General features: G+C 37.9%; 1 protein-coding gene across 1 annotated transcript; it reads right to left on the reverse strand.

Annotated features, from left to right (window-relative positions):
- Positions 1-587: 587 nt before the first annotated feature.
- tyk2 (tyrosine kinase 2) lies at positions 588-26,632 on the reverse strand. The gene is made up of 24 exons (XM_055189387.2): positions 26,406-26,632; positions 25,744-25,941; positions 25,539-25,662; positions 25,325-25,463; positions 22,316-22,479; positions 21,522-21,882; positions 21,278-21,433; positions 20,923-21,080; positions 20,726-20,840; positions 18,581-18,764; positions 18,309-18,427; positions 16,629-16,796; positions 15,706-15,793; positions 15,433-15,560; positions 14,758-14,893; positions 11,049-11,200; positions 10,823-10,973; positions 10,552-10,646; positions 10,276-10,468; positions 7,130-7,248; positions 6,649-6,821; positions 4,627-4,744; positions 2,216-2,326; positions 588-2,138 (listed from the first exon to the last, which is right to left on the reverse strand). Exons 2-24 carry the CDS (start codon positions 25,916-25,918, stop codon positions 1,995-1,997), a joined length of 3,471 nt encoding a protein of 1,156 aa, XP_055045362.2. The 5' UTR covers positions 25,919-25,941; positions 26,406-26,632; the 3' UTR covers positions 588-1,994.
- Positions 26,633-27,790: the final 1,158 nt, after the last annotated feature.

Here is a 27,790-nt window from a genome sequence, read left to right on the forward strand (position 1 = left end):
TGGTAACAATAAAAAAACTGAAAAAAAATGTCCCCCTTAATGTCCTAAATCACTGAATTTACAGGGACTTTACACATGAAACAAAAACTAGTACATTTCAAAACAGAGATCTCTGGATTTTAGCTGCTTTCAGTTGACGCTTGATCTTTTATTTTGACTCCCCTTTGGTTTAGCGAACCGATCCATTTTTACGTTATTAAAACAGAAAGGCAAGAACTGATATCACAGTTTTGCAAGTGCATTAAAAATCTACTTAAATAAGTGACGATTGTATAAACACTTGCCTAGGTCATCTTTTGGCGGTCCACTGGGGGGGTTTGGCGGACCACACTTTGAGAATTACTGATCTTAAGGGAGTTAAGCTGAGTTTTTTAAATAAAGTTTTATCTTAAAATGAAAAATGTGCAAAAAAATAACTCCAAAATTAACAGTTAACTTACAAAATAACTTGTTTTGCAAGCGTTTGCTATAAATATATTTTTACCATTTTTTAAAGCACCATTTGTTTGAAGCTATATAGCTATATCTTGTAAATTCAAAAATGCCTATTTTACTAAAACTATAATTAGTCACAATCCATAATTAAGTTCACTTTAAGTTCAGTTTACTGTTTATTATACATTTTATATTTTATTAATAGATCATATTGATACATTCAGTTTGACATTATTACCAGCATTTCACACATAGGTTACAAATGCCCATAAAACAAGGAAAGAATTGCACATTTTATAAAAAGAGTAAAATAAATTATAAATGCAACATACAAATCAGACTGTAAACATCCACATTCATTTTCTTAAGGCTTTTTAGGAAACAGCCTATCACAGTATTAAGGCTCCGTTTAAACTTGGCATTATATGCGATTACAATTAGATCAAATTGTCATCCGATCAGAACACAGCATCTTTACATTTGTCTCTTCTGTATCTAGATTACTTACTGAATCTCTTTTTCAAATTAAGTCTGGAACAAATTGCATTGATGCAGAGCAAACATTCATGTCAACCAATTATTCAAAGGCAAAAAAATGCTTTGCTTGGATGGCACAATTAAAACAACTAATCCCAGTGTGTCCCTGACTACCTCAGAAATAGGGCAAGCAAATTATTGTGATGACAAACACAAACCTGTCTTTTGTCTGTTTATGTAGCTCAATTGTTAAGAGTATTGCATTGCAATACAAAGGTCATGGATTTAATCCAAAAGGAACACACCAAAGAACCAATAAAAAAATCTTCAGATTGAATGCACTGTAAGTCACTTTGGAGAAAAGTGTTTGGCAAATTCAAATAACATTTAAATGTTTTCGAGGTGTACAGTATGTATATATATGCACTGCAGGCGTGGGAAAGAGGAAGTAAACGTAACAGCATCAAAATAGACATTTACAATATATATATACACATTAAGGAATGAATATTCCAAGACGTTTCTTGACTTAAAGAGCACTTTAGGTTACATAAATCTCTTTTCCATCAACAGAGTTCCTGTGCTGGAAATTTTTCGCTAAAAACTAAAAGAATCATCTCAATGCTGGCCCCATAAACTTGCAGCTCTTGAACCATGAATCAGCAACATCAAAGGCTGGGACAGAATAATGTCAACACCAAGTACATTTTTCAAACATAAAACATAACTGTACAAATGCCAAAAAACAAATAGTTTTAGGTATAATCAATAAATCTGTTAACACTTAAAGCGGCTTATAGAACGTGTCGCGATCGACGCTGAACTCAAAAGTGCTGCTAGATGTTTTTTCATGTAGTAACAGAGTCGGTGGGTAAACAGACCAGTTTAAACAAAAGTTCACAAATTTGACCAGCACCTGCGCTGTTTCTCTAGGTTCCTGCTCGACTTGAAAACAGCCTGTTCTCTAAACGTACAACTCAGTGAAAATAACAGGCGAGTGTGGTCGTGCTCAGAACAAAGTGTTTTGTGGTTAAAACCTGTGAGAACAACAGAGAGATAGATAGAGAGAGAGAAAGAGCAGGTCAGCAATGGTTGATCTGAGCGAGCTGCACAGACGGTTGCTGTTTGTACATTTGCCGGATGTCGTCCAGAGATTTTGCTAATGATTCGAACGACGGACGCTGGCTAGGGATAAAGTCCCAGCATTGCTCCATCAGTACATAAACCTGTGAAGAGAATTCAGGCAATTAATCTGTGATCTATGCATTTAAAAGCACGCTGGAATACGTGTGCTGCTCACTACCTCAAGAGGGGAGTCTCGAGGACGCGGCAGTCTTCGGTTTTTCTCCAGGAGAGTAATGAGTTTAACCACAGTCATCTGACCTTGAACCATTCCCATCATTTCAAAGAATTTCTATGGAACACAAAAATGAACAATTTAAGGGTTAACATCAATGATGCCATTGGTTCTCGCGTTATGGGAATGAAAAATCTAAGAGGTCTGACAAAGGTTTATGGCGCTTCTTTGAGGTGGAGGTCACTGTATACTTTCATTGTACAGACAAGAGCTGCGTGACCTTTCTTGCCTATTTTCTCGAAATATTACGTGAGTTTGACACAACATGTGGGTGGTTAAATGAGGACACGCTTATTTTTTGTTGAACTATTCGTTTAATGAAAAACAGGAAGCAGAGTCTTTAATATAAACAGCAATCAGGTGAACACATCCTGAAAAGTGAAGTCTGATATGCCTGCAGTATAGGTCATAAACACAATCCTCTTCATGTACATAAATGGGACGTGAGCAAATTCAATTACACTTAAGATTTATTTTTCCCAAAGATGTTTTCTGTTATTTTAACTATTTTTTATGTCACTTATGTATTTTCAAGGTGCAATCTGTAACTTTTAGAAGCATCTCTTGAGAGAAATGCAATAATTGATTAATTGGAATGCATAACTATATTATCAGTGGTGTACAAAATGAACTGTATTGTTTTAATTATCTTACAATGAGACATTTTTATCTACATACACCGCAGGTCCCCTTACATGAAACTTGCTGTCATGTTTCTACAGTACCCCTAAACAGACAACTGTTCTTTAAAGCAGAATTCATCCAAACGTTTTATCAGACGACGACATGTTTGTCCTGTGGCAGCTACCGTAGCTTCTCCATGCATTTCGTAATTGAGAGGTGAGTGTGGACTGAGCTGTTGGTTGCTAGTTGCAATCTCACCACTAAGGGCTCTATCTTACAACCGGCGCAATGCAGCGCAAAGCGTGACGCAAGTGTATTTTGCTAGTTTCGACCTGGCGCAATTATAATTTTCACGTTTAGCGGCACGTTGTTCAGAAAGCAAATGCATTTCCACCCATGTTTGCGCCCATGGGCGTTCTGATCTAAAAAACGAGGTGTGTTCAGGCGCATTGTTGGCGCGTTGCTATTTTGAGGCAAATAAAATAGACTACGCCATTCACCAACAAAAACCTGCTCTAAAGTCTAAAGTCAATGGCCCAATATGTTTTTTGTTATTTAAAAAGTGCGTTAGAAAAATGCGCTATATAAACAGGACGAAAACGCACGTTTGCTTATCACCTATGAATGCTCAGGAGCACAAAAATGCTTTTCCAATATAAAAAGATTAAAGGATTGAAATGTAAAAGATTATTATTAAGTCTCTTGGACATAAATGAGGACTAATTATGAGACGTTAAAAGGCACAAAAAGCTGCTTCACCTGCAGCCTGGTAAGTAAATAAATGCTTTGCTTTAAACAAATTCATCTGTTTTTAAATGTTTTTTTTAAATGCTAACTCATGGATTTATTGTATATGATGTACCTGTGGATATGGTGAGATGAGAAACATTTTTAAGTAATGCTTAAAAAAACTCTTTGCTTAAAAAACCGCTGTCCAAGTGCTGAAACGTGCGAAAAGCCGTTTGTAAATTCTTTATCTCCTGTTTGTTACAAATAAAGTATTTTTAGAGTACAAACCTTTTTCTTACATACTTGTAAATAATTTTTTGATGATATTGGATAGCCATACATTTAAAGCAATTACAAGCCTGCTTTTTTACTTCTATGACTAAAAGAAAACGGGTTTTAAAGGTTTTAATAAAAAAATTACATTTCAATACAAGTGAAAAACAACACAATTATTTAACATTAATCTTAAACTGGGGATCTTCTTCCTCCGCTTAGTTTTTCAGTTTACAAAGTCCGTCATCTAAATAGGTATTAGACATAGCGCCAGCACCATGCGCTCGACGCACAAACCATTTTTCCCGTCGCTAAATTAGCAAAAGTGGATTCGGACACGCCCATTTAGACGTTTCGCTGTACGCTTTAGACAATGCGCTTAGATCGTTGAAATAGGGCCATATATGTGAATGACACTAAAAAAAACACACACTGAACCTTTAAGTGTTCGTTTTTCTATTAAGTTTAGTTTTGAGATGCTATTAAATAAAAGGGGTGTGGCGACATAATTTGTGTGAATGAGGAATATGGGTAAGAACTTGGTACCGAAGCTCCACTTCACGATCACTACTGAGCAGACTCAAATAACATTATTGGAGCAAGATGTTAGCAACCATTTTTGGGTTCAAATTTGGCTTACATTTTCTACAATGGAAATCTGTGAAGACCAGTTGTCCATCTTTTTTACGGTCTATGACAGCAATCCATGTTTCAGATTGTTTGATACTTACTGAAGGCGGGCTTTGACGATGGTTACAGTGGGTCAAAATCTCATAAAGGGTCACGGCAAAGGACCAAACATCAGATGCAAAAGAAAACTTGCTCTCCTTTAGACACTCTATGGCATACCTGAAAAACAAATAAACAATATTGGTATAAAATAACTTCCCTTAAAGGAACACGGCAACTGTTTTGGGATTTATACATGCTGTGACTATACAAATCACAACATATTAATAGGAAAATGTTGGCGTTATTAATTTTTCACTTATTGGTAGCAGTATGCTAGCTGGAGCTATTTACTTCCAGTCTTTGTGCTATGCTAGGCTAACTCTGTGCGTCAGACAGTGTTTCGGGACGCACGGAGATGAAACGGGTATGTATGGACTTGTCTAACTTTGGGGGATGCGGTGAATAGGCTAAAGTCCCAAAAACTCAGCGTGTTCCTTTAAAGCCCTGTTTTCAGATAGTTTATGATGAAATAGAACGGTTTTGCCTGAAATTTGGACATATGATGCTGGCCCGAGAATTCTCGGGTGCCTGTTGCATCACCTCCCACCTCTACAATGGCTATATAGGTGCACAGGAACAATCCCTCCCAAAATGCACCAAACCTTTATTTACAAAGACATGAAACTCACAGAGTGGCCAGGGGCGTTCATCGATACGCTCACACAAAAACCGCTGCAAAAGACGCACTCCAACAGGTTTTATCTTAGTTTTTGTCCAACTCCATTGACTTGTATTAGATGTGCTGTGAGGTACGGTACTACTCCGCGCCGGGAACCCGTTTGTATTCTTGCAATTGGCAAAGGCGGATTATCGCCACCACCTGGGCTGGAGTGTCTATTATTCAAGCTCTCAGCAGAAAAATGTACGGGTGTGAGGCATTTGGAAAAATAGGTCCACACGAATGCTAAAACACCTGTTGGAAAGCATCTTTGGCAGCGATCCCTGTGTGAGCATACCAGTGAACACCCCCGACCACTCGGTGAGTTTCACGTCTTTGTAAACGAATGTTTAATGCATTTTAGGAAGGATTGTTCCAGTGCACCTATACAGCCATTTTAGAGGTGGGAGGTGAAACAACCAACACCCGAAAATTCTCGGGGCAGCCGCATATGTCGAAATTCCAAATCATAAACAATCGGAAAACAGGGCTTTAAGTGTAAAATACCGAACTTGTCCTTTAAAGGTGCAGTGTGTACATTTTAGCGACATCTAGTGGTGAGGTTGCGAATTGCAACCAACGCTCAGTCCACCGTTCACCGAAATGCAAACATGTCATTGTCGGAGACAACTTAGTAAAAAAAGTTTGTCCATTAAGGGCTGTTGTAGAAACATGGCGGCACAAAATGGCGACTTCCATGTAAGGGGACCCGTGGTGTATGTAGATAAAAACAACTCATTCTAAGGAAAAAAAAAACATAATGGTTCATTATGAAAGGTCTTTATACACCACTGATAATATAGTTTCGTATATTATATTGCATTTCTGTCAAGAGACTTCTAAAAGTTACACACTGCACCTTTAATTTTGAGTGCAGACGCTAGCCAATTACGTTAATGTAGACCAGAGAACAGAGGAGCATAAAAATGGAAGAAATATTAATCATTGCGGTGAGTAATTACTTTGACCAATTTTTTTTAGTTCCGGCCTCCATTAGCTGTCAAACCAAAAGATGTCTTGTTGTGGTTCACTGTGATTGGCTGTTCTCACAACAATGATTGCCTCAGGGCCACATGCCCTCCGTTAAGCATTAACGCTGATGCCCCGTGTCAATCCAGCGTAAGGTTTTCAACTAAAGTTTTGTTTGTTATGGATTTTTTTATTTTTACAGATCATTTGATTGTTTTAATGTTCTCCAACTCGATCAATATCAAGTTGATTTGTGCTTTCAACACCACACTAATATCCAATTATGGTCCACGAATCCATTAGCACACATGAAAGAGATCAAGTTTTATTGATGAAAGCACACTCCAGTGCAGAATATGATCAACAATTCAAGTCTCCAGTGATAATAGCTTACCAGAACACAGGGCTATCACCGTCCTCACGGACACGGTAGTAGATCTCTCCTTCTGGAATATACTTTGTTAGACCAAAGTCACCAATTTTAACAACACCTTCATTCTCCACCAAAACGTTCCTTGCAGCCAAATCCCGATGGACGAAACGTTTGGAGTGCAGATAATCCATCCCCTACGGTGCACAGAAATACAGGTCATTACACCATCAAAGGACAGACTATTAGGCTTGATGCACGCTGTTCATCTCTGTATACAGTCAATAATCAGTGCATCTAAACTAGTTGCCATGGTAACAACGTGTCAGCATGAATCAACTGAGCAGTCAGTGTGGCAATTTAGCCTCTGTTGATGTTTATCATCTCATAACAACACGTCTTATTCATATGCTGTGCCCAAAACATCTGAATTATTAACTACATATTGAATGTCATATATGGAAATAGTCAGTGAAAATGTGTGTATTTGTAAACATAACCTCACCAAACAGATTTGCTGTGCGAAAAGAAGACTTTGGGCAATTCCCAAGCTATGTTTAGGCAGGTACTCTCTGAGACTTCCCAGTGGAAGATACTCCATGATTAACTGGACCACCTGTCCACCTAACATGACACAACAAAATATTCAAATTAGTCAGGAAAGACTTATTATTTTGCATGAATATTAAAGGTCACCTAATATGAGAAATACACTTTAATATGTTGTGACTCGCATGTGCATGCATTGTTATGATGCACACATTGTTATGATAAAAATCTGCCCACTCCTTTTTTTAATCCCCGTCTCATGGGACAAGCTATTGGCTTGTATTGAGCAAATTGACATCACTTTGCGCATGCCCCGCCCACATCTACCCATAATTTCTATTTTAAATATTCTTTACATAATTCCTTACTGCACATTCATTACGAGTATTTCAGACTTTCCACAATACCGCTATTATCCACTAGGTGGCCCCCTTCCGCAACTTTATAAACCCGGAAGTATTGCCCTATGGCAAGCGGCTGCATGTCCGTGTCTATTTTAAAGATCGCTCTGAATGGGATCTCTATGAAAAGTCCAAAAATGGAATTATCTCTGCTTTTTGCTCAAAATGTGGTGTTTTTGCAGAAACCTACCCATATTCAAAAGCTGATTACAAAACTACTGAAGGTAGGATGAAATGTTTTTTTTTTTTTTTTGAAAACAGAGGGTCTGTTCTTTCATTTGGTATAATGTTTATATATTTTAAGAATAACATTTTCTGGAAGGCATTAAACTTTTGTGAAAATCATGAAAAACGCTGGCTGGCAACTTTTACAAAAAAAAAAAAAATGCTGGTGGCGAAAGAGTTAAAGAGACACACATATAAAACCAGCACTTTTTCCTGCACACCCAAAAATTGGCTTTTCAACATGGTATACTATATGATATATAGGGTAATTTGGCAGGCACATTCTGGAGACACCCAAGACTGGTATTATTACATATTCAAAAATTGCCATATTAGGTGACATTGACTATTTCCCCGCCATTGACGAGTTATCTCGTCAATTAAGAGAAACGTTTCTCTGCAATTGACGAGTTTTTACGGCAATCCGTATTTCCGCTGTTATTCACTAGGTGGTGCTCTTATCTAACTTATAAAACACTGAATCATCCACTAATCCAAAAACAGTAAAAACTCTGTGTATGTTTTGATCATCGTTTTGAATCTGATCTCTAACTAAAGTCGTTTACAAAAATGCAATTATCTCAAAATGTGGTATTTTTTAAGAAACCTACCCATATTTGAGAGGTGATATAAGGAGAACAAATTAAGATAGGATGAAACTTTTTTTGAAAGCAGAGGGTCTGTCCTTTCATTTGATATATTGCATGTTTATATTTGTTAAAAGAAGAACATTTTCTGGAAGGCATTAAACTTTTGTGAAAATCATAAAATGCTGGAGTTGGCTGGCACTTAAAAAAAAAAATGCTGGCAGGGAAAGAGTTAAAGACAGCATGAAAGCACAAAACTCATTCATTCTGGTATTGACACATTTAATGTTGGCTTTATGCTGTGAACTATCACTTTCTACTTTTTCATTTCAGAGGCTGCTAGCTTTTATATAAATTGAGGGGAGGGGACATTCATTGTCATTCTATAAAGCAGTTCATAGGACAAAAATGTGTAGACACATTATGGGGCTGTTTACACTTGGTAATAAGATGTGTTTTCATCGATCAGATCACAAGTGGACGAGAGAGACACATTACGTTTGCACCTGGTATTTAAATCCGTCTCTTTTGTCCACATTCGACTGCTTCTGTCCTGAATACTTTGAGGGGGTGGTCTGTCGAGACGGTGGGCGAGTCTCTCTGCTGTCATTCAAACCCGAGCGGGAGTAATTATGAGTTCATACGGACGCAAACTAAATGTCCACTGCTTGTTTAGCAAGTTAACATGCTGCACAGTGTTTGTACGTTTATATGTTTGTAAACATATATAGTTTTATCAATGAAAGACTAAAAATATCTCTATTCACAATCTGTTCACGCCAGAAGTCAGAAAAGACGTTAAACTTGGAGGCTGTTTACACTTGGCATTAACATGTGTTTTCGTCGATCGGATCACAAGTGGACGACGTTAATGCCAGGTGTAAACGGTGTTCAAAACGTTTTGAGCTCCTCCACTTTCGACCACTTTCAACCACATCCAGAGGTGGTCGAAACCACTTTCGATCGGATCGCTTTGGAGTTGCGGAACGCACATGTGGTTGAATGCATTCGAACAGCCACACGCGACCGCCTTCTCTCCGCCCATTTATCTAATCTGAGGTATTAAACACAAGTTTTATGTCTTTTTTGACTTCTGGCGTGAACATACGGTGAACAGTGCTATTTTAGCCTTTCATTGATAAAACTAAGCGGCTAATCTCCGCAGTTTCGTTTTGAAAGCGTCTGAAAGTTGCGCGATCCTATTTCATCAATTGCGCTGAAAATTCAAAGAAAGCTCTAACATACACACGTACAAAACTCTATGCAGCATGTTTACTTGCTAAACAATCAGTGCACTCCGACATAATATTAGTTTGCGTCCATATAAACTCATAATTACTCCCGCTCGGGTTTGAATGACAGCAGAGAGACTCACCCACCGTCTCACAGACCACCCCCTCATAGAATTCAGCACAGAAGCGGTCGAAAGTGGACAAAAGAGACGGATTTAAATACCAGGTGTAAACGTAATGTGTCTCTCTCGTCCACTTGTGATCCGATCGATGAAAACACATCTTAATACCAAGTGTAAACAGCCCCTTGTGCTCAGTACCTCAGATTAGATAAATGGGCTTAGGGAAGGCAGTCGCGTGGGGCTGTTGGAACACATTCAACCCCATGTGCGTTTACACTACAAAAGCAATCTGATCGAAAGGGGTTTCGACTACCTCTGAATGTGGTTGAAAGTGGTTGAATGTTGACAAAACGTTTTGAACACTGTTCACACCTGGCATTAACCTCGTCCACTTGTGATCCGATCGATGAAAACGCATGTTAATGCCAAGTGTAAACAGCCTCTAAGAGTGCAGGATGAGTCTGATATATTTTCTAACATTTGTTCAATGTTTTGAGTACAATAACATATACAAGCGACACGCAGCTCTGCTCACCCAGTTCGGTACAGCATCCCTTGTACTTGACGATGTTTGTGTGATAAAGCGATTTCAGTATTTCAATCTCCTTCAGCCAAGAATCTTGAAGGTTATCGCCACCCTCTTGTTTCAAAGCCTTCACTGCCACATACTCTCCGGTGCCATCGTTGTTAGGGTCATAAACGTACAGCATCACTTTTCCAAAATGGCCCTTTAAAAGCAGATCACACAGTTACAAATGAATGAAATACATAAACATCTAAACGCAGTCTGTAGCAGTAATGGTAAACTGACCTCTCCCAAGTCCCTGATTTTCTTCAGGTACCGTTTGTAAAAGATACTGGGATCTATGTCTTGAGTTGACTCGCAGTCAGGGGAAATGTCTGGATCTTTAATCGAAGTAGACAGAAACTATATTCATTTCCGAAATTACTAAGATTAGATACACCTATAGTGTTAATATGCAACAACATCACTTTATAATATTACATGTGTTCCAATGAGCAATAATTTAAGGAAAAACCTCACAAACATAAGCATAAAAATATTGTATTAAAAGACATACTTTTTGACTGAATCTCTGTTAGCTCTCTCAGAATGGTTCTGAAGGACGGCCTGGCGGCAGGGTCGTACGTCAGACACCTGCTTATAAAGCTTGCCAGCTCTTGAGATGAAGGCACAGCCAGGCGACTCTGTGTCTCATAGAAACGCTCTTTCTGTAAAGAAATAAGAAAAAGTGAGTGTGCAGTCAGTTTACTTAAAGCCACACATAGAGCAGGATGCAGCAGTACCTCGGGCAGCGTGCTGCCACTGATGGGCAAATCTCCATTGTTGCAGATTTCCAGCAAAGTCGCTCCAAAGCTCCACTGGTCTGCGGCACTTCCAACACGCACTCCATCGGCAATGCACTCGGGAGCGATCCATGGGATGCGCTCCACGCGCTCTTCAAGTAAAACACAAACAAAACTTTTTGAAAAGATTTTTAAAAAGTGCAGTAAGATGTTCTGGGTGGTTGCATTCAGTTCCACCAACACGATTCCTGTTCCCAAACTAGAACCTTTTGGGCTCAGCGTAGGTGCTGTTGAGAACCTTCAACCATTTTATTTCCCTCTTAAATCTTCATATATTCAATAATATTTCTTGAGAAAGGACTGCTGTGAAATTTATGCACTATGAGTTTTGAGAATATTTAACAATGTTACATGTAAGACTAAACAAACAATGTGAAGTGCTAGAAATGTAAAATCCTGGCTAACATAACATAGTAACAAAACATAATAACTAATAATAATTTTTTGTGCCGATAGCGATATTCGATTACTTAAGCACTCATTATTCTGTGTAGGACCTAAGCTGTAGCCTCGATGCTGTAGGCTACGCATAAGTTTTCATCAGTGTTGGGGAAGTTACTTTTAAAAGTAATGCATTACAATATTAAGTTACTCCCAAAAAAGTAACTAATTGCGTTACTTAGTTATTTTTCATGGAAAGTAATGCTTACGTTACTTTTTAGTTACTTTTGCGTTACTTTTTCTTGGCTGAGGCTTTATCTCTTTCAGGCCTTGCAGGTGTTTTTTGTGTAAAGTCGTAATGTGACTACGTTTAGTTCAATTCGGTACATAATGTTTTTTAAATCGAATTAAATAAACTAAAAAAGTAACTTGCATTACTTTTATAAAAAAGTAACTCAAATATTAATGTGAACAATTAAAAAGTAATGCGTTACTTTAATCGTTACTTCAGAAAGTAATATTATTACGTAATGCACGTTACTTGTAATGCGTTACCCCCAACACTGGTTTTCATTCGTACTTCTGTGTCATCGTCCACGTAGACGTGCAATTACACATGCAGACCGCTAGTAGGCAGTATCCACGCATGTAACCCACAATAGCAGTGCAACAGCCGAAAAATAAGCAGTTTGGCAGTAAACCCACAAAAGAAGAAGCAGCAGCAGGTTGTGTGAATGTTATTTCACAAAAATGTTATATTTTAAGACCATTGTGATGGAGGTTAATGGACAGTGACTATTTTTGCAGCTCGAGTTTATCACTCCTCAACTTGACTCATCTTTGTTTTTACCATCGTAAGTGGAAATCCATTTAAAAAATGCGAGACAGATTTTTTTACCTGTTGGAAGGGGTTCTAGCGGACCAATCGCAGTGCTTTTATTAACGCGTTATAAATTAACGCGCTGTCACATTTTTCGTGTCAGGCTACACATACAGTAGCCTACAAACGTAGAACTATTCCGCTATTCCACAACTTATAAAACCCCGAAGTATCGCCCCAGGACAAACAGCTGTATGTCCGTGTAAGTTTTGAAGATCGCTCTGAATCTGATCTCCATCAAAAGTCCTTCACAAAAATTGAATTATCTCACCTTTTTTCTCAAAATTTGGTGTTTTTTGAAAAGAGAACAAATGAAGGTAGGATGAAACATTTTTTTGTTGTTGTTTGAAGGCAGATGGTCTGTTCTTTCATTTGATATATTTTATGTTTATATATTTTAAGAAGTTTTTTTTTTTTTGGAAGGCATTAAACTTTTGTAAAAATCATGAAAAAATGCTGGCGCTGGCTGGTAACTTAAAAAAAAAAAACCCTAGCGGGGAAAGAGTTAATATAAGTTTACTCCACTATCATATTATTTAAAAAGTTGATTATCGTATGACAGCACGATAGAAACATAATGCCGCATTTCTCCTTAAGAAACTTCACAATTTGACATATCCTTATTCATTATCACTTATGAGATTAAATAAATATCCTCCTCACTGACATTAATAAATGTGCTAGACAAAGTGTCATCATAACCAGAAGTGGTTAGTTTTTCACTTCCTGTTCTATCATCTGTGTGATAGAAGTCTGATGAAGTAAACAGTGGTGACGAGTACATAGAAAGGTACATGGTGTGCTCTACATGTGTTCACACATATAATTGAGGGCTAATGCATATAGCAAAAAAGCGTGACTACTATCACTCTGACAGGATTCATAACAAACGACTGGATGCACATTATTTTGCTTATTACATGGCTACTTGCCACGAGTAAATAACTGGACACACAATATTGTTTTGAAAAATGTTGCCACCTGTTTATGTTTGCATAAGAGAGGAAACAGCAGAGTGATACATAAACATATAAGTACTAGTACTGGTCAAGATGACTCACAGTCAGTGTTGCCAGATTGGAAATTTCCAGGGATCGTATCAGAAGCTCAAAATTATGATATTTGAAAGAAAATTATAATTTACAAGTCAAATGTGCAGAATGTAGACATTTATTTAGACAAACAACTTTTTTTAGCCTCCACATTTTCCTAGTAAATAAATAACTAGGTGTACCTTAGTGAGATGGTCAAAACAACTGACTGGAAACAACTGACCGGAAACAACTGACCTAAGCGCCATGGCAGGAACGTTTACTTGTGAAAAAGAGAGTCATTCTCAACGATGATTGGCCAAGAAGACATAACATGAGAAGAGAGGCAGTTGTGGCTAGAAGGGAAACAGCAACTGCCAAAATCATGTAAAATCTCAACAAATGAGTGCTGTTTTTATCCTAATCCAATCCCTAAACCAAACATTTCACAGGATTTAGGCCGTAGCTGTACTTCATCTAGCCAGGGCCGCTGTTTTCATCCTAATCCTACTCCCAAATCTAACTCTAAACCCAACATCTCGCGAGATTTAGATTTTGCTGTATCCCTTCTAGCCAAAACCAAGAGATGGAATACATGCATTACACAATTATAAGAGTAGACGTAGGATCCACATTGCGGTGACACTTTTGAGAAGCCTCCAGGGGTAATACGTGCGTCTGAATGTGTATATCAAATTCAACCAATGATGAGGCTTAACGACAAAGACAGGGTGACGCGGGAGCCAGGAAGTATATCGCTATCTGAAATATTGCCAAAGACAGCGTTACAGGGAGGCAGGACGTATGGCAAGGGAGACGCAGCATCTCGTTCCGTTATCAGGGAACAACAGTTACATACGTAACCTGAGACGTTTTCATTTGTCAAACACAACTATGCAAGCATTTTGCTATGAATCAACACTTGCATACAGAAGATATAAGCATTCAAAGCGAACAGTTTAAAAATATATTATCCTACGCTACACAGAGAATAATATGGATTTTTTCCAGAAAACTTCTTGCATAAAATAGATTCAAGCACTTTCAATGACCTGTATCTATGCATGTATATTTTCAAAAACTTCCCAGGGCCTCAAATTTTTTTCTCCAGATTCACAAACTTACAAGGACTTCAAGGACCCGTGGGAACCCTGTAATTTACTTGTTATTTATTTTGCTTTATATCAGAAAAAAATCTACTCTTAAATGACTCTGTTGTTATTGATTCTTTGCGGAAGTCTACTGGAAGTTAAGTTTGGGCCACAAAAGCCACTTGTTTATGTTGTTGCTGCTAAAACCCTCTGTAAGTTACATCATGTATTTTTATCTGAAAAGCAACAAAGTAGATCTCAGTTACCTCCACGGGAAAGAGCTGTGATAGAAATGCCAGGGTCACTCAGCTTCACAAAAGGCGACGTCCCATCCTCCAAACCCTTCCTGACTACTAGAATGTTCTTCCCACAGACGTTACCATGTACCAAACTTTTCGTCTCCTGTAAAGAAAGAGATCACGAAGAGTGAAGCTCACAAAGAAATGCAACAAAATCAAAAATAAAAACAAGATATATAATTTTAGAAAGTTAAGCCATTTTACCCTCTTTAAGATTCATCCACTATAAAACATATCATCAATTTTATGAAAAACCTATTTTCTGAAATCTTCCTGTCTTATTAATTAAATAATTTTAATAATATAAACAGTCCCATAATATAAATTCACTTTAAAAATGTATATATATATGTATATATACACAAATGGTGTATTTATATGCTGTACTATATATGTATATATGCATTACAGTAATGATAAAGTATGGGAAGCTTCATTACCATGAAAATGCCTAAAAATCCTAATGGTCCTAAATATTACTCCTACAAACAGGCCTGAATTTCTTCATGCAAATGATTTTATATGGGTTTAATATGACCTGGACATTTCTGGACAGTTTCATGACCAAACTTAGATTAATAATACAGAATGAAATTTTTGGCAATCAAACCGTTTTATTCCCATTTGTAATTTTTCACTCACAAGATAGCTAAGAGCGCTTGCAAGCTGTTTAGCAACAGTAAATTTCCACCGAGGAGTGACATGGGCCTTTTCTCTGTGCAGGAACATATCCAATGGCCCAAACTCCACAAACTCCTCCACCATGATGTCTGCTCAAATAAAAGATAAACAGATGCATCACATCTTTGACGGATCATAAAAAAGTACAGCTTGTGCATAAAGAGAATTCAATAAAAAAACAGCTTTGATGACGCCGGTGGCCTTTAAAGAGGAAGTCAAAAGCACGACACTCACTCTCAGATCCCTTGACTGAAACTCCATGTACAAAGACCAGATGACAGTGTGACACCTGACTCATGAGACTAGCTGTCTCAAAGAAGGCCTGAAGGGATATATAAAGCAAATGAATGAGATACAGTAACATCTGTGCTTATGAGATTACATGATATATGACACATTGCTAGTATAAATATTTAAAGCTGCGGTCTGCAACTTTTTTGATCATATTTACTGAAACCAACACTATGCTCCGATAGAACAACATAAATTAGACTGTTTAAGAAAAAAACCCGCGCTTCTAGCTCCACCTAGAGCCTGTTATTTGTTTTGCAAAAATCCACCGCTCCCGGTTCCCTCGGTCCAATCAGCGCAGGGCTGTTTAAAGTCACAGTACCTGCCACGCGCCACAGATCCACCCTCCCCCTCGCACGCGTTACAATATCACGTGCATCCGCCTGAAGTTCACAACTGTGTTGGTTTGTACGCAGCGTGATGGCGGAGAGAACATTCACTAACATACTTCCGAACCAGAACAACAAATGAAAAGGAAACGACGATAGAAAGCGACCGTGCCCGTAATAAAACTAGGATCAATATTGGACCAGCATTTGAAATGTGGAGGAATCGACGAGATTTTAAAGGGTTCAAGCTGGATGCAGAGCTTGCCACATTTCTTTTCGACAGGTAATTGTGCTTTATCAACCATTGATTGTGTTTCGGAGTGTTATGCAAGTAATATCTAAGTATTCTTGCTAAGTATGCATTCAAAATAATACTGTTGCACACGCGCTGACGAGGACGAGCTCGAAGGGAGGTTGCTCGGTGGTAGTGGGGGAGGGACATGAAATTGTAAACATTTGGAAACTGCTTCATTGTGCAATGACAGAGTTTTGTGAGGTATTGTTGAATGTGCAATAATACGTAGATGTATAACCTACCAGTGCTATATCCTTGTGACTCTGATCCAAAATTTTGAGGACAACTCGGATGCCTGTCTTGTCAGTGTCATTGTTATTTGACTCTTCAAAACCATCCTCTGTCATGCCACGCACTTTCAGCCAGCCGGCGTAAATGTTAGTCCTAGTGCCACGTCCCAGGTGCTGCTCCTGCATTCGCCAACAACATGTTTGGAAAAATGACAAACTATTATGTCTAGAAAACAGATAATTCCTTTATCTAATCAATGCAACCAATCTAAAAACCAATCCATGTCAGGTTTGCTCTTGTAGCATTCAGCTATTTTATCTAAAGCAGGGGAACAAATCATGTTTATGGACAACCATGCAGCCCAGTTGGTCAACACAAGGGAACACAAATACTAGATCATCAAATACAAATTACAAGATTTTTTATATATAGATTTATATATTTTATTTATTTATAGGATTAACAATATAGCCAGTGTGTTGTAGTGTTGTGATTCTCGAGTCTTAAGACCACTTTTTAAAGGTCTTGGTCTTGTCTTGGAATCGACTGCATTTTTACTCGGTCTCGGTCTCAGACAAAGTGGACTCGGAATTTTATTTCAAGACCGGTCAAGACCACAACTGATGGCACATCACAAATTTATTTTTTATCATTAATTTTATGAAGTTTATTCAGGTTTGGCATATGATGTTGGCATTGTTTAAGCATTGTTTAAGTTTCTCCCAATTACATTTTTTCTAATTTTATTACTAAAAACACCTGCATTGTGTTAAGTGGATGGCCAGCCATGGAAAGACAGTTCAGAATAAATGGTTAAGTTGATTTCAGCTCTTTAGTGTTTGTTCACTTTTTATTTGCTTATAGACAAAGATAAATTCCCACATATCTGCAATGCCTTTGATTATTTTATCAACTTCTCTGATGGCATACACACACACACACACACACACACACACACACACACACACACACACACACACACACACACACACACACACACACAGGCATACAGACAAGAAGTGCCTAATCATATGCATATTCCACATTTTATCATAAGTGTTTTAATGCTGTGACTTGCGCTGGTCTTGGTCTTGACTTGGTCTCCGCCTGTCTTGGTCTTGACTTGGTCTCGACCCTTTAAAGTCTTGGTCTTGTCTCGGTCTCGGCCTGTCTTGGTCATGACTTGGTCTCGGTTTAAGTGGTCTTGACTACAACACTAAGTCGTTGTAACAAATCTTCAACAATACATTTGAAGACATTTACTGTCAGACTTCAGATCGACTGCGGCAAATAATGTTTTTGTTATTATGCACTAATGCGTATGTCTATAACATTGTTAAAACTAGTATAGTTTTGTGTGAAACATTTGAGCTATTTAGCCTATTAGTTGAATGGCTGCCAGAATACTTGTTATTAGTTGTGGTCTCTGGCTATTCTAAGAATGTTGCCCCAAACCACAGTATGTCCCTGTAGCTTAATTGGTAGTGCATTGGATTTACAACATAAAGGTTGTTGGTTTGTAAAGGTAATGCATACTGATAGAAATGCACTTGCACTTTTAAACGACAGATTCATAAATGTAAGTATAGTATTATTTAAAGACTTGTTTCAATTTCAATGTGATAACTTGTGACTTTTTTAATGTTTAGCTTTAATTCTGTTCTTTTTGGCTGTGTAAATGATGTTTTTACCTTTGTGAACTCCTTGTCTTTAATTTGATGGAACCTCAGTTGGCTCAGGTTGAGGGGTTCGGGGACGTGTTTATCATCTTTGTTGGTACCTTTTCTCAACACCAGAAGGTTTGAGAGCTCTGAAATATAAGCGTTAAAACATTTGCGGGATTAGTCATCAAACTGTCGATATCATGAGCATTTCAGTGGAATTTTCCATGATCAGAAACAACAATCAGGGTGACTCATTGGCTTGTATAAACACTGTCAAACGGATATCAGACAATAATCACCTCCTGGTCTGGGCAGGCACGACCTCTTCACAGTAAAATTGTCCTCTCCAGACTTCAGCACAAAGGTCTTCAGGCTGTCGGTCAGCTCCTTTATGCTAGAGAACTCTTTATCCCAGCCCTCCAGTTTAAATACAGAGGCCTTCTGTGTTATTCTGAACTGCTTGTATATTGGATTTTGTCCATCCTGCCAAGTCAATTAGCATTTATGTTAGCAAATACTTAAGCATTCAAAGCACTAATCAATTTTTTTAATTTCTAGTGCAATTTCCTTTCTCTTAACACTTAGGCCCTGTGTCCACCAAAGTGTTTATACACGGCTTTAACACCAAGCGTTCTTCTTAAAACTGCAAGAGTTTCTTCAGCTGAGCGCTTTTTTTGCTGCAATACTTCTGTTTTGTTTATCACTCGTTGAATGATGCGCCTAGGTATGTCCCACCCCTCCTTCCACTGTGATTGGACGGCTAAGTGAAAAGTGACATTGGCGTGTTCATACTTGACATGTTTAGTTAGATTAAAACGAACTCTGGTGCGATTGCTCGATTGGTGCGGTTCTTTTGAGTAAATGTGAGTACATTTTGGTACGCACTAGACAAGAGAACCGAGACTGTCATATGGGGTCAGTTAGAATGTGTTGAAGCATCAAAAATCAATGAAGCGCATACGCGAGACTAAACTCACGTGACCGCAGTGACGCAGATGATGTACGACGCGGCTGACATGTTATCTGGTGCGCCCAGCTGGGGTTTTTTTTGTGCACCCAGGCTTCGTTTACAGTCTGAGGAAGACGCACGCTGTAAGTTTGGAAAACAAAACTTTGCAAACACGTCATCCACGTCACTGCAGCCATGTGTCTTTAGTCTCGCACATACGCTTTACAACAGCCGCGGAAGAGAAGACAATACTGAATAAATGTTTGTTATTTTTGGACCAAAATGTATTTTCGATGCTTCAACACATTCTAACTGACCCACTGATGTCACATGGACTACTTTGATGATGTTTTTATTACCTTCCTGGAAATGGACAGTATACCGTACATAGATTTTCAATGAAGGGTCAACAAGCTCTCGGACTAAATATAAAACATCTTAAACTGTGTTGCGAAGATGAATGGAGGTCTCGAGTTTCGAACGACATGAGGGTGAGTCATTAATGACATTATTTTCATTTTTGGGTGAACTATCCTTTTAAACCATTGGGGTTAATTGAAGTACACTTTATGAAGAAAAATCCTGGAATGTTTTCCTAAAAATATATATATATATTTTCGACTAAAGAAAGAAAGACATAAACATCTTGGATGACATGGGGGTGAGTAAATTATCTAGAAATTTTCTTATTAAAGTGGAGTAATCCTTTAAAAAATGCTCAATTTTGGGTAAAACGCTGTGATCGTCAATACCACTTTTTACTCTGTGATTGAATCTGTCCAATCACATTGGAGGAGGGGCGTGACAAATAACATACCAACCAAACAGCGTACAACAACTGATTAACAAATCCGACATATTAAAGCAACCAAAACACCTCACCTTAAAACAAATGGGGTGCTTTTTAAAAGAGCGTCTGCCATTTTCAGACATGTTTAAACACTTTGGTGTACATACGGCCTTTTAACCAAATTTGCAACTTTATAGCAACACCCTGAAAAACCTTAGCATTGTGGGACATTTAGCATCATTGCAATTTTGTACGTTTTATTTAGAAAAGCATAAAAATTTGCTATGATGCCAATTTGCTACGATGCTATGCTAAGGTGTTGCCAGGGTGCTTTGCAGTTGCCAATGTGTTCTAGGTGGATAATATGCTTTTCAATGGTTGGTTAGTCACTTAAGTCAGAATATCCCAAGCCCTGAGTCTTTATAATACAGTGGTGATCTCTAGATCTGGTCTCTGGCCCTCCAAGCAAACATTGTAAGTCTAATTGCTTAATAACAGCATCTATTACCTCCAGGAACCTCATGACTTAAGAAATCACTTTAATGTATTATTCATTTAAATGCACTGATGAACAAAGATGCATGCCTTGGTAAGTACCACAAAAAACCTGCAATGTATTATGCATTCATTTTTCAGTTCGTCAAATTAAATCAGTATCAAAACAAATATTGACAACTGCACAAACTAAAGCAAATGGAGCAACACCTTTGTCCTACTCAAAGCTGCGAGGATTATCCGATCGTAATCCAACACACTCCATCGCACAACAAACGCTCCTTCATCGGCCTCTTTCTTCAGTTTCTGAAGCACAAACTCGTCCCTTGAATTAGAAAAGAGCGAACAAGATCAGAACAAGCCTGCATGACTGCACCAAGTGTAAAAATGCAAATGACTGTACTTACAGTATAGGACCATGCAGGCCGTTGGCTTCACTGAGAACCACTCTGGGAGGAGCCACCTCACGACACAGATAATGATGTGCATCGGCTGTAAGTCTAAAGTATCCATCGAGAAGTGAAACCAGAGAGTGAGCCTCTAAACTGGAGCCCAATCGTATGTCCTGAAACATATCAAACAAACATAAACAATGAAATCCAAATCCTCTTTAAGCTTTAACAGGCAATCTCAGGGTCCACCAATAAGGATTCGAGAGATGATGGAAAGATTCAGGTCAGTGCTGTGTCTAAACTACATTTTATGGTTGATAAAGTATACAACCAAATGTATGTAGATGCATTCATGCTCATGGTTTCTTACCATTAACGTGTTGTCCTGGCGACAAACACAGACATTTACACCATTTATGGCGATATGAGAAATCCCAGGAAAGTCACAGAAGGAGCACCAGGCATCTACTTCCTCTTCATCAAGTTGCCGTGTGCCTTTGCTGTCATTGTGAATATAGTTGTTGTCCTACAATGTGAACGAAGACACCAACATGGGAACAATTTTAAAAGTGCAATTCAGGCAAAAGGAAAGAAGGTCAAACGTCAACACTTACCCGCTCTGCCGGCAGCTTCTTCCACCATATCCCCGTCGATCCAGACACCCTGATTTCATGAGTACTTTTGCCGCTCACTGGCTCCTCAGAGGATATGAGGTAGGACCCACTGTCATCTCCATCACTTCTTATGTAAAGATGCGACACAAGGAAAGTCTCAAGGCCAAAATCGGGTGCCAGGCGCTCCAGAGTGGACAGATACTTGTACATGACCTCTTGCGGTCCGAGCTTTCCCATGCCCACCGTGTGCTGCTGGAAACTGCGCACGAAGTTTTCGAACACGCGGCGAATCCGTATCTTCGTCACAAAGTTATCCCGGGCAATGTGACGGGCAAATGATCGGGGGATGCAACGGAGAAAGCTGAAAGATTGAATATCACGCAAGATCTGTCAGTATGAACTGTTGGCAAACTTTGAGTTGACGGTACCTATTGACTTACGCAGTATTTGTTTTCCTACTATGAAATTCAATAGGTACCGCCAACTGTGTGGTTACCAAATATCTTCTTTTGAATTTAACAGAATAAAGAAACCCATAAAATAACATTCATTTTCATTTTTGGGTGTTATTTTTTATTGGAGATGTTATGTTGGGAGGCGTAACTTAATTCTTTAATTCTAGATTCAGATGGAGGGGGAAAATGATTAAACTATGAACCTTCACTGACATTATATCACAGGAAATAAATACTAAAAAATTACACATCCCTCCTACTGTTCAACTTTTTAACTTCCCTTTTGAAAAGCACCCAGTTACACCTTGCCTTAAAAGTGAAGAAAGCTAAATTCTGCACCTGGTCTGTTTGGCCACATCCTGTAGAAAGGAGCCAGTCTGCAGGGCCGTATATGAGAGATGAAGTACTGCCATACCCAGACATTCATTTTTAAAGCGACTGATGTCTTCCTCGCCCCTCACCGCATCCAAACACGCCACGTCATTGACAAAATCATGTTTAGCCTGGTGAGAGAACAAACACATGCTTTTTAAAGGAAATTAATTACGTCAAGAGTGACATTTTGGTGTATTTTTGGACACTTTTGGTTGAAACATCAAAAACAGAAAAGAATATATTTAGCTTTCGATTACTGTTAATAGTATTATTTATATTAAACCATAATGAATAAATGAAGCCCAAATCAAATGTGCTGTAGGCAAATTCAGCCCCACCCTCCACAGACATGTAGGCCAACCCAATGTCAGTCAGCACAGACAGTGACTGTATAGCGAAAATATGTCTGAACAACAAAATAACTAAACATCAACTCATGACTTAATACACCACAATACAAACTTAAAAATCTGCATGGCAGTGTTTTGGGACAGTAAAATAGATTGTATCCTTGTAAGCCCAACAATGTGACATCATATCCATATTGACTGCAGAGCCTAAAGTAGTTAGCAAAAGTAATTTTGCACTTCCTTTGTAAAGACCATTGAAAAACACCGTATGGTCACGGGCTTTGCGTTTATCCTTCAACATGAAGCTGCTTTCTTTTAAACATTGACACCTTCATACCTTAAATAATGATAAGTAAATGGGGGAAAAGTTTCATCATTGCTCCAATACATGAAACCACTAAAACTTTTAAAATGTCTATTAGCAGCAACAATTGCTAAATACATTTTTAAAATTGATTCAATTACACAACAGTATTCCATATCCATATAATCAAGTATCCGGGTCATGTGAATGATCATGTAATTAACCACACATGCAGCGCATTTCCATATGTTTCGAATTATGAACTCACACATCCACCGCATGCAAATATATTTTTACAGACATCGTCATTTACCGTCCGTATAAGGCTTTAGTAAGCACATCTCCTTTGCCGAGATAATCCATCCACCTCATACAGGTGTGGCATATCAAGATGCTGATTAGACAGCATGATTATTGCACAGGTATGCCTTAGGCTGGCCACAATAAAAGGCTACTCTAAAATGTGCAGTTTTACTTTATTAAGGTGTCCGAATACCAGTAAGGAACAATATCTGAGAGTAGGCCTTTTGTATAAATGGAAAAAGTAAAAAAGTAAACACTAAATGAATACTGATTGGTCATTTTATGGTCAGTCAGACTTTTGCTTTACATCTGAGTTAAAAGAAAAAATAAAGAAACAGAAAGATATATTGGCCCACTGAAAAAATTTATCGGACTATAGAGGGTATGCACGTGACGTCACCTTCGACGAAAGTGACTGCGGTAACGCCCACTGAGTGGAAAAAGACAGAGCGGCAGCATTTGTGTACAGTGTGAAATCAGCGTCTAAATGGGAAAAAGCTGTTGTGCAATAGACTCAGGGTTCCCACACCTTAGTTAACTTCAAATCCAAGGACCTTTCAAGGACTTCTCAGGTCCAATACCCTCATATTCAAGGACTAAATGTGGAGTCACATTTCAAGTGAGAGCAATGTTACACTGTGTTACCTTTTAAGATATTTTGTTACCATTCCCTTTCGAGGGAACTCGCGCTGCATCACTGCAGTGACACTTTGGGAACGCCTACAGGGCTAAATGCGTCTGAATGTGTACATCAAATTCAACCAATGGTGAGGCTTAACGACAAAGACAGGGTGAGCCAGGAATTATATCGCAATCTGAAATATTGCCAAAGATGGCATTACAGGGACGCAGGAAATATGGCAAGGGAGACCCAGCGTCTCGTTCCCTTCTCAGGGAACAACAGTTACATACGTAACCCGAGACGTTTTCATGTGTCAAACACAACTATGCAAAAAAGCATTTTGAATCAACATTCGCATACAGAAGATATAAGCATTTAAAGTGAACAGTTTAGCACGTGTGCTTAAAAAGTCTAGAATTTTTTATGATATTATCCTACACTACACAGGGAACAATATGGATTTTTTTCCAGAAAACTTCTTGCATAAAATAGATTCAAGCACTTTCGATGAACTGTATTTATGTATGTATATTTTCAAAAACTTCCCAGGGCCTTGAATTTTTTCCCCCAGATTCACAAACTTTTAAACAAACAGCCTAATATAGCAAAGATGCTTGGAAAATGTAACTATTGTCCACCTCTATCAGGTCCAACTAAATTCAGTTTAAGCTGATAATAGTCATTTTTACTAGCATTTTCGCAGCAGCCTATGAAAACCAGCCATTTTGTTGAATGTTTGCCACTCAACAGGGCGAGCCCCGGCGTGGTCACGTGGAAAAGTGATGTCAATGCATACCATCTATAGTGATAACAAAAAAATCCAACTATCGGCCAATATAGTGGCCATTGCTGGTCTATAAACAGATTAAAATCAGTTTTTTTCAATGCATTTCAGTCCGAATCTCAAATAGATTGTTTTCAAGATCAGGAATGTGCCAGGTAGGTAATTTTATACAAAATGTACTATTTCGTTTTTCTTCATATAGCGAATTGCGACACTCACTACTTTGTGAACAGTACACAAGTTATCAGGTCAGATGCAGGATATCAAGATAGATGCAACAAAACAAGACAACATTTCTGACTTCTGATCTCTTTCAACACTATCATCAGATATCGACTTTGCTGCTTAACTTTAACAAAGGCTAAGTTGTGCTTGCAACGGCAAGGTACCATTTGAATCCCATGAAAATGGTGATAAAACTCGCTTTAAAGTGATCAAAGTGTCCATCAAATGCATAATTTAAATGCACAACAGGTGTACAATGAACCTACTGACCTCCCTATGTCTAACCAACTAGAATTAAAAATATATAAACAGCAATTCCAGAAGTCATTTTTACCCAATCCTACATGGGAAAATGAAGTTGAGGGGTATCATATTATAAAATCACCTGAGCAAACAGGTACTCGAGAGAGGTTATCTCCAGTAGAGGAGATGATATCTGATCCGCCCCATTTCCACTCTTTGGCACATGACGCGTCACAGTCGGCTCCTTTTCGGCTAAGCCATGCCAGTTACGGAAATAAAATCTGCGAAACAATACAGTTAATCCATTAACATGTACCACTTTTATGTATCCCCGGCGCACGCACACAACAACATACCTCATACGGAAATGCAACAACAGGCCTGACTGGTTTTCTGTGTTAAATCTGTGATTAGGACTGTACCACCATAAGGAGACAGGGTCGTATAGCGCAAACAAAGCATGGCAAACTGGAGTGATACCTGGGAAAGAGAAAAACACTTTTAATCACTGACAAAGAAACAAAAGCACAAGTATGTATTGCCACTGGCACCCAGACCTACCCACAGCCTTGGCTGCATCGATGGTAAGATCTTCAGCTGTCACCTCACCCTCCCGGTATGACAAGTAGTGCTCGCTGCTTTTGGTCCAGAACAGAAACACATGAATACCAGGACCTTCAGGTTGTCCTGTGGACGTCCCCGCCTTGGATCTTCTTGAACGTACTCGTCTATACATTATCCATTGACATTATCCAGCACCTGTGTGTCATAAACAGGGGGTTTCCAGTTCTTTCAGCTTACCGCAAATGTATTTTAATCGTATAGTAAAATTACACACTTCCTGATATCCTAAAGACATTTATTTAGACCTGTTATAACAGTGATGCACATAAACAACACACGAACTATAATAGTACACCTGCGCTATTATTGATATGGCATGTTTTTAGTGCTGTAATGTCCGGGGATGTTTTTTCAGTACTGTGCTCATAAACTTCCTAAATTAACAAACAAGGTCGACTACAGCCTATAATAACGATACTTATACGTTACTCAACAATTGTCATATTATTACCCATAGCGCAATATCTCGACAAGGCACCCTTTTATATAAAACAAACATATAAGCTACTTCCTGTTTTACTAACAGCCACTTGATCTCATGTAAAGATAAAAACTCATATGTATAAAGTTATAAAAACTCATCGTGGATTATGATTTACCTATAGGTTGATGAACGATGATGTTTATCTCTGTTTTGTTGTCCTCTTATTACAGCATTTATTACATTTGCGCTCGCATAACTGACACTGCGTACAGTATTTTCACATAGCTACGTGCACAAATATAGGAAGAAGACGAAATCAGAAGTGTGTTTTAAAACATAACCACACGCCTACATAGACAGCATATCAAGCGCTATAGATGCGTTGTGAAAGCACATGATGATATTGCTAACTTGATAGGCAGCTTAGAAAATGACACACAGTCTAAATAATCCCTTATAGATGTTTTCAAATTAAGAGTCCCTAGTACATATTTAGCACCAAAACATAAACTACAAAAGGCATCTTAAATAAATCAAGTGTAATTTTATTTTGATAACTGGTTATATAGTTAAATTGACAAAATGAATAAAAACAAAGTTTTTTTTATTTTAAAGTGTTGGTAATGCAACATGTGGATGATTTGGAAATACATACTACACTGTAAAAAAATCCTTGTTGCACTTTAATGTTGAAGTTTAAATAACTTAAATAAATAAGTTATTAAACATTTTTATTTACTATTTAGAAGTTGCTATAAATTGTAAAAAATAAACTTGTAATAATAACTTTAGCTCATTCAACTTAATTTATTTAATTTATACCTCTCACTAGTCAAGAAAGTTGAAATGACTTTTTTAAACTAAAAAAAATTTCTGTACATGATTTATATAAAGTACAGCATAATGTACAGCTGCTTTATACAATCATTTTACATTTAAGAGGAAAATAAAAATGACAACACAGTGTAGTCTAATAATATATGTGACTTTATACATTAATTGTTGTTTATTGTTTAATGCATTATCTAATAATTTTTAAACAACATATATAATTGCTATCACCAAGCCACATGTTAAGATGGCTATTAATTCCTTCTTGGTTAATTGTATTACAAATAAAAATTTACAAAACTAAATAAATTATTTTACAGTTATTATATTAGTACATAACAATGCAACCTTTTGTTGAATCAACAGAATTTGAAACATTTATTAGCATTCCCTGTACCTAACAAAGAAGATACATAGGTTATTGAGATAACGGCTGCTTCATAAATGTGTCGTATCCAGTAGGCTGATTTAAATTGATTGATATTGGTTTATGTGTCAGATGAAGTAAGGTATTAATTATTATTTTTGAATCAACTGTTTTTGTGTCTTTTTTGTTAAGGGCAATTATTTGTTTTGATTTGTTTATCTAATTAATAAATAATTAATTGAATTAATAGGCACAACAACATTTTACAGTTTCACTCATTTACATAACTTTTGCTCTGTCTGTGCTAATAAACAACAGAGGGTATGCACATGACGTCACCGTCGGCGAGAGGGACTGCGGTT

The sequence above is a fragment of the Misgurnus anguillicaudatus genome, chromosome 19 (genome assembly GCF_027580225.2).
Source record: "Misgurnus anguillicaudatus chromosome 19, ASM2758022v2, whole genome shotgun sequence".
Taxonomy (NCBI): domain Eukaryota; kingdom Metazoa; phylum Chordata; class Actinopteri; order Cypriniformes; family Cobitidae; genus Misgurnus; species Misgurnus anguillicaudatus.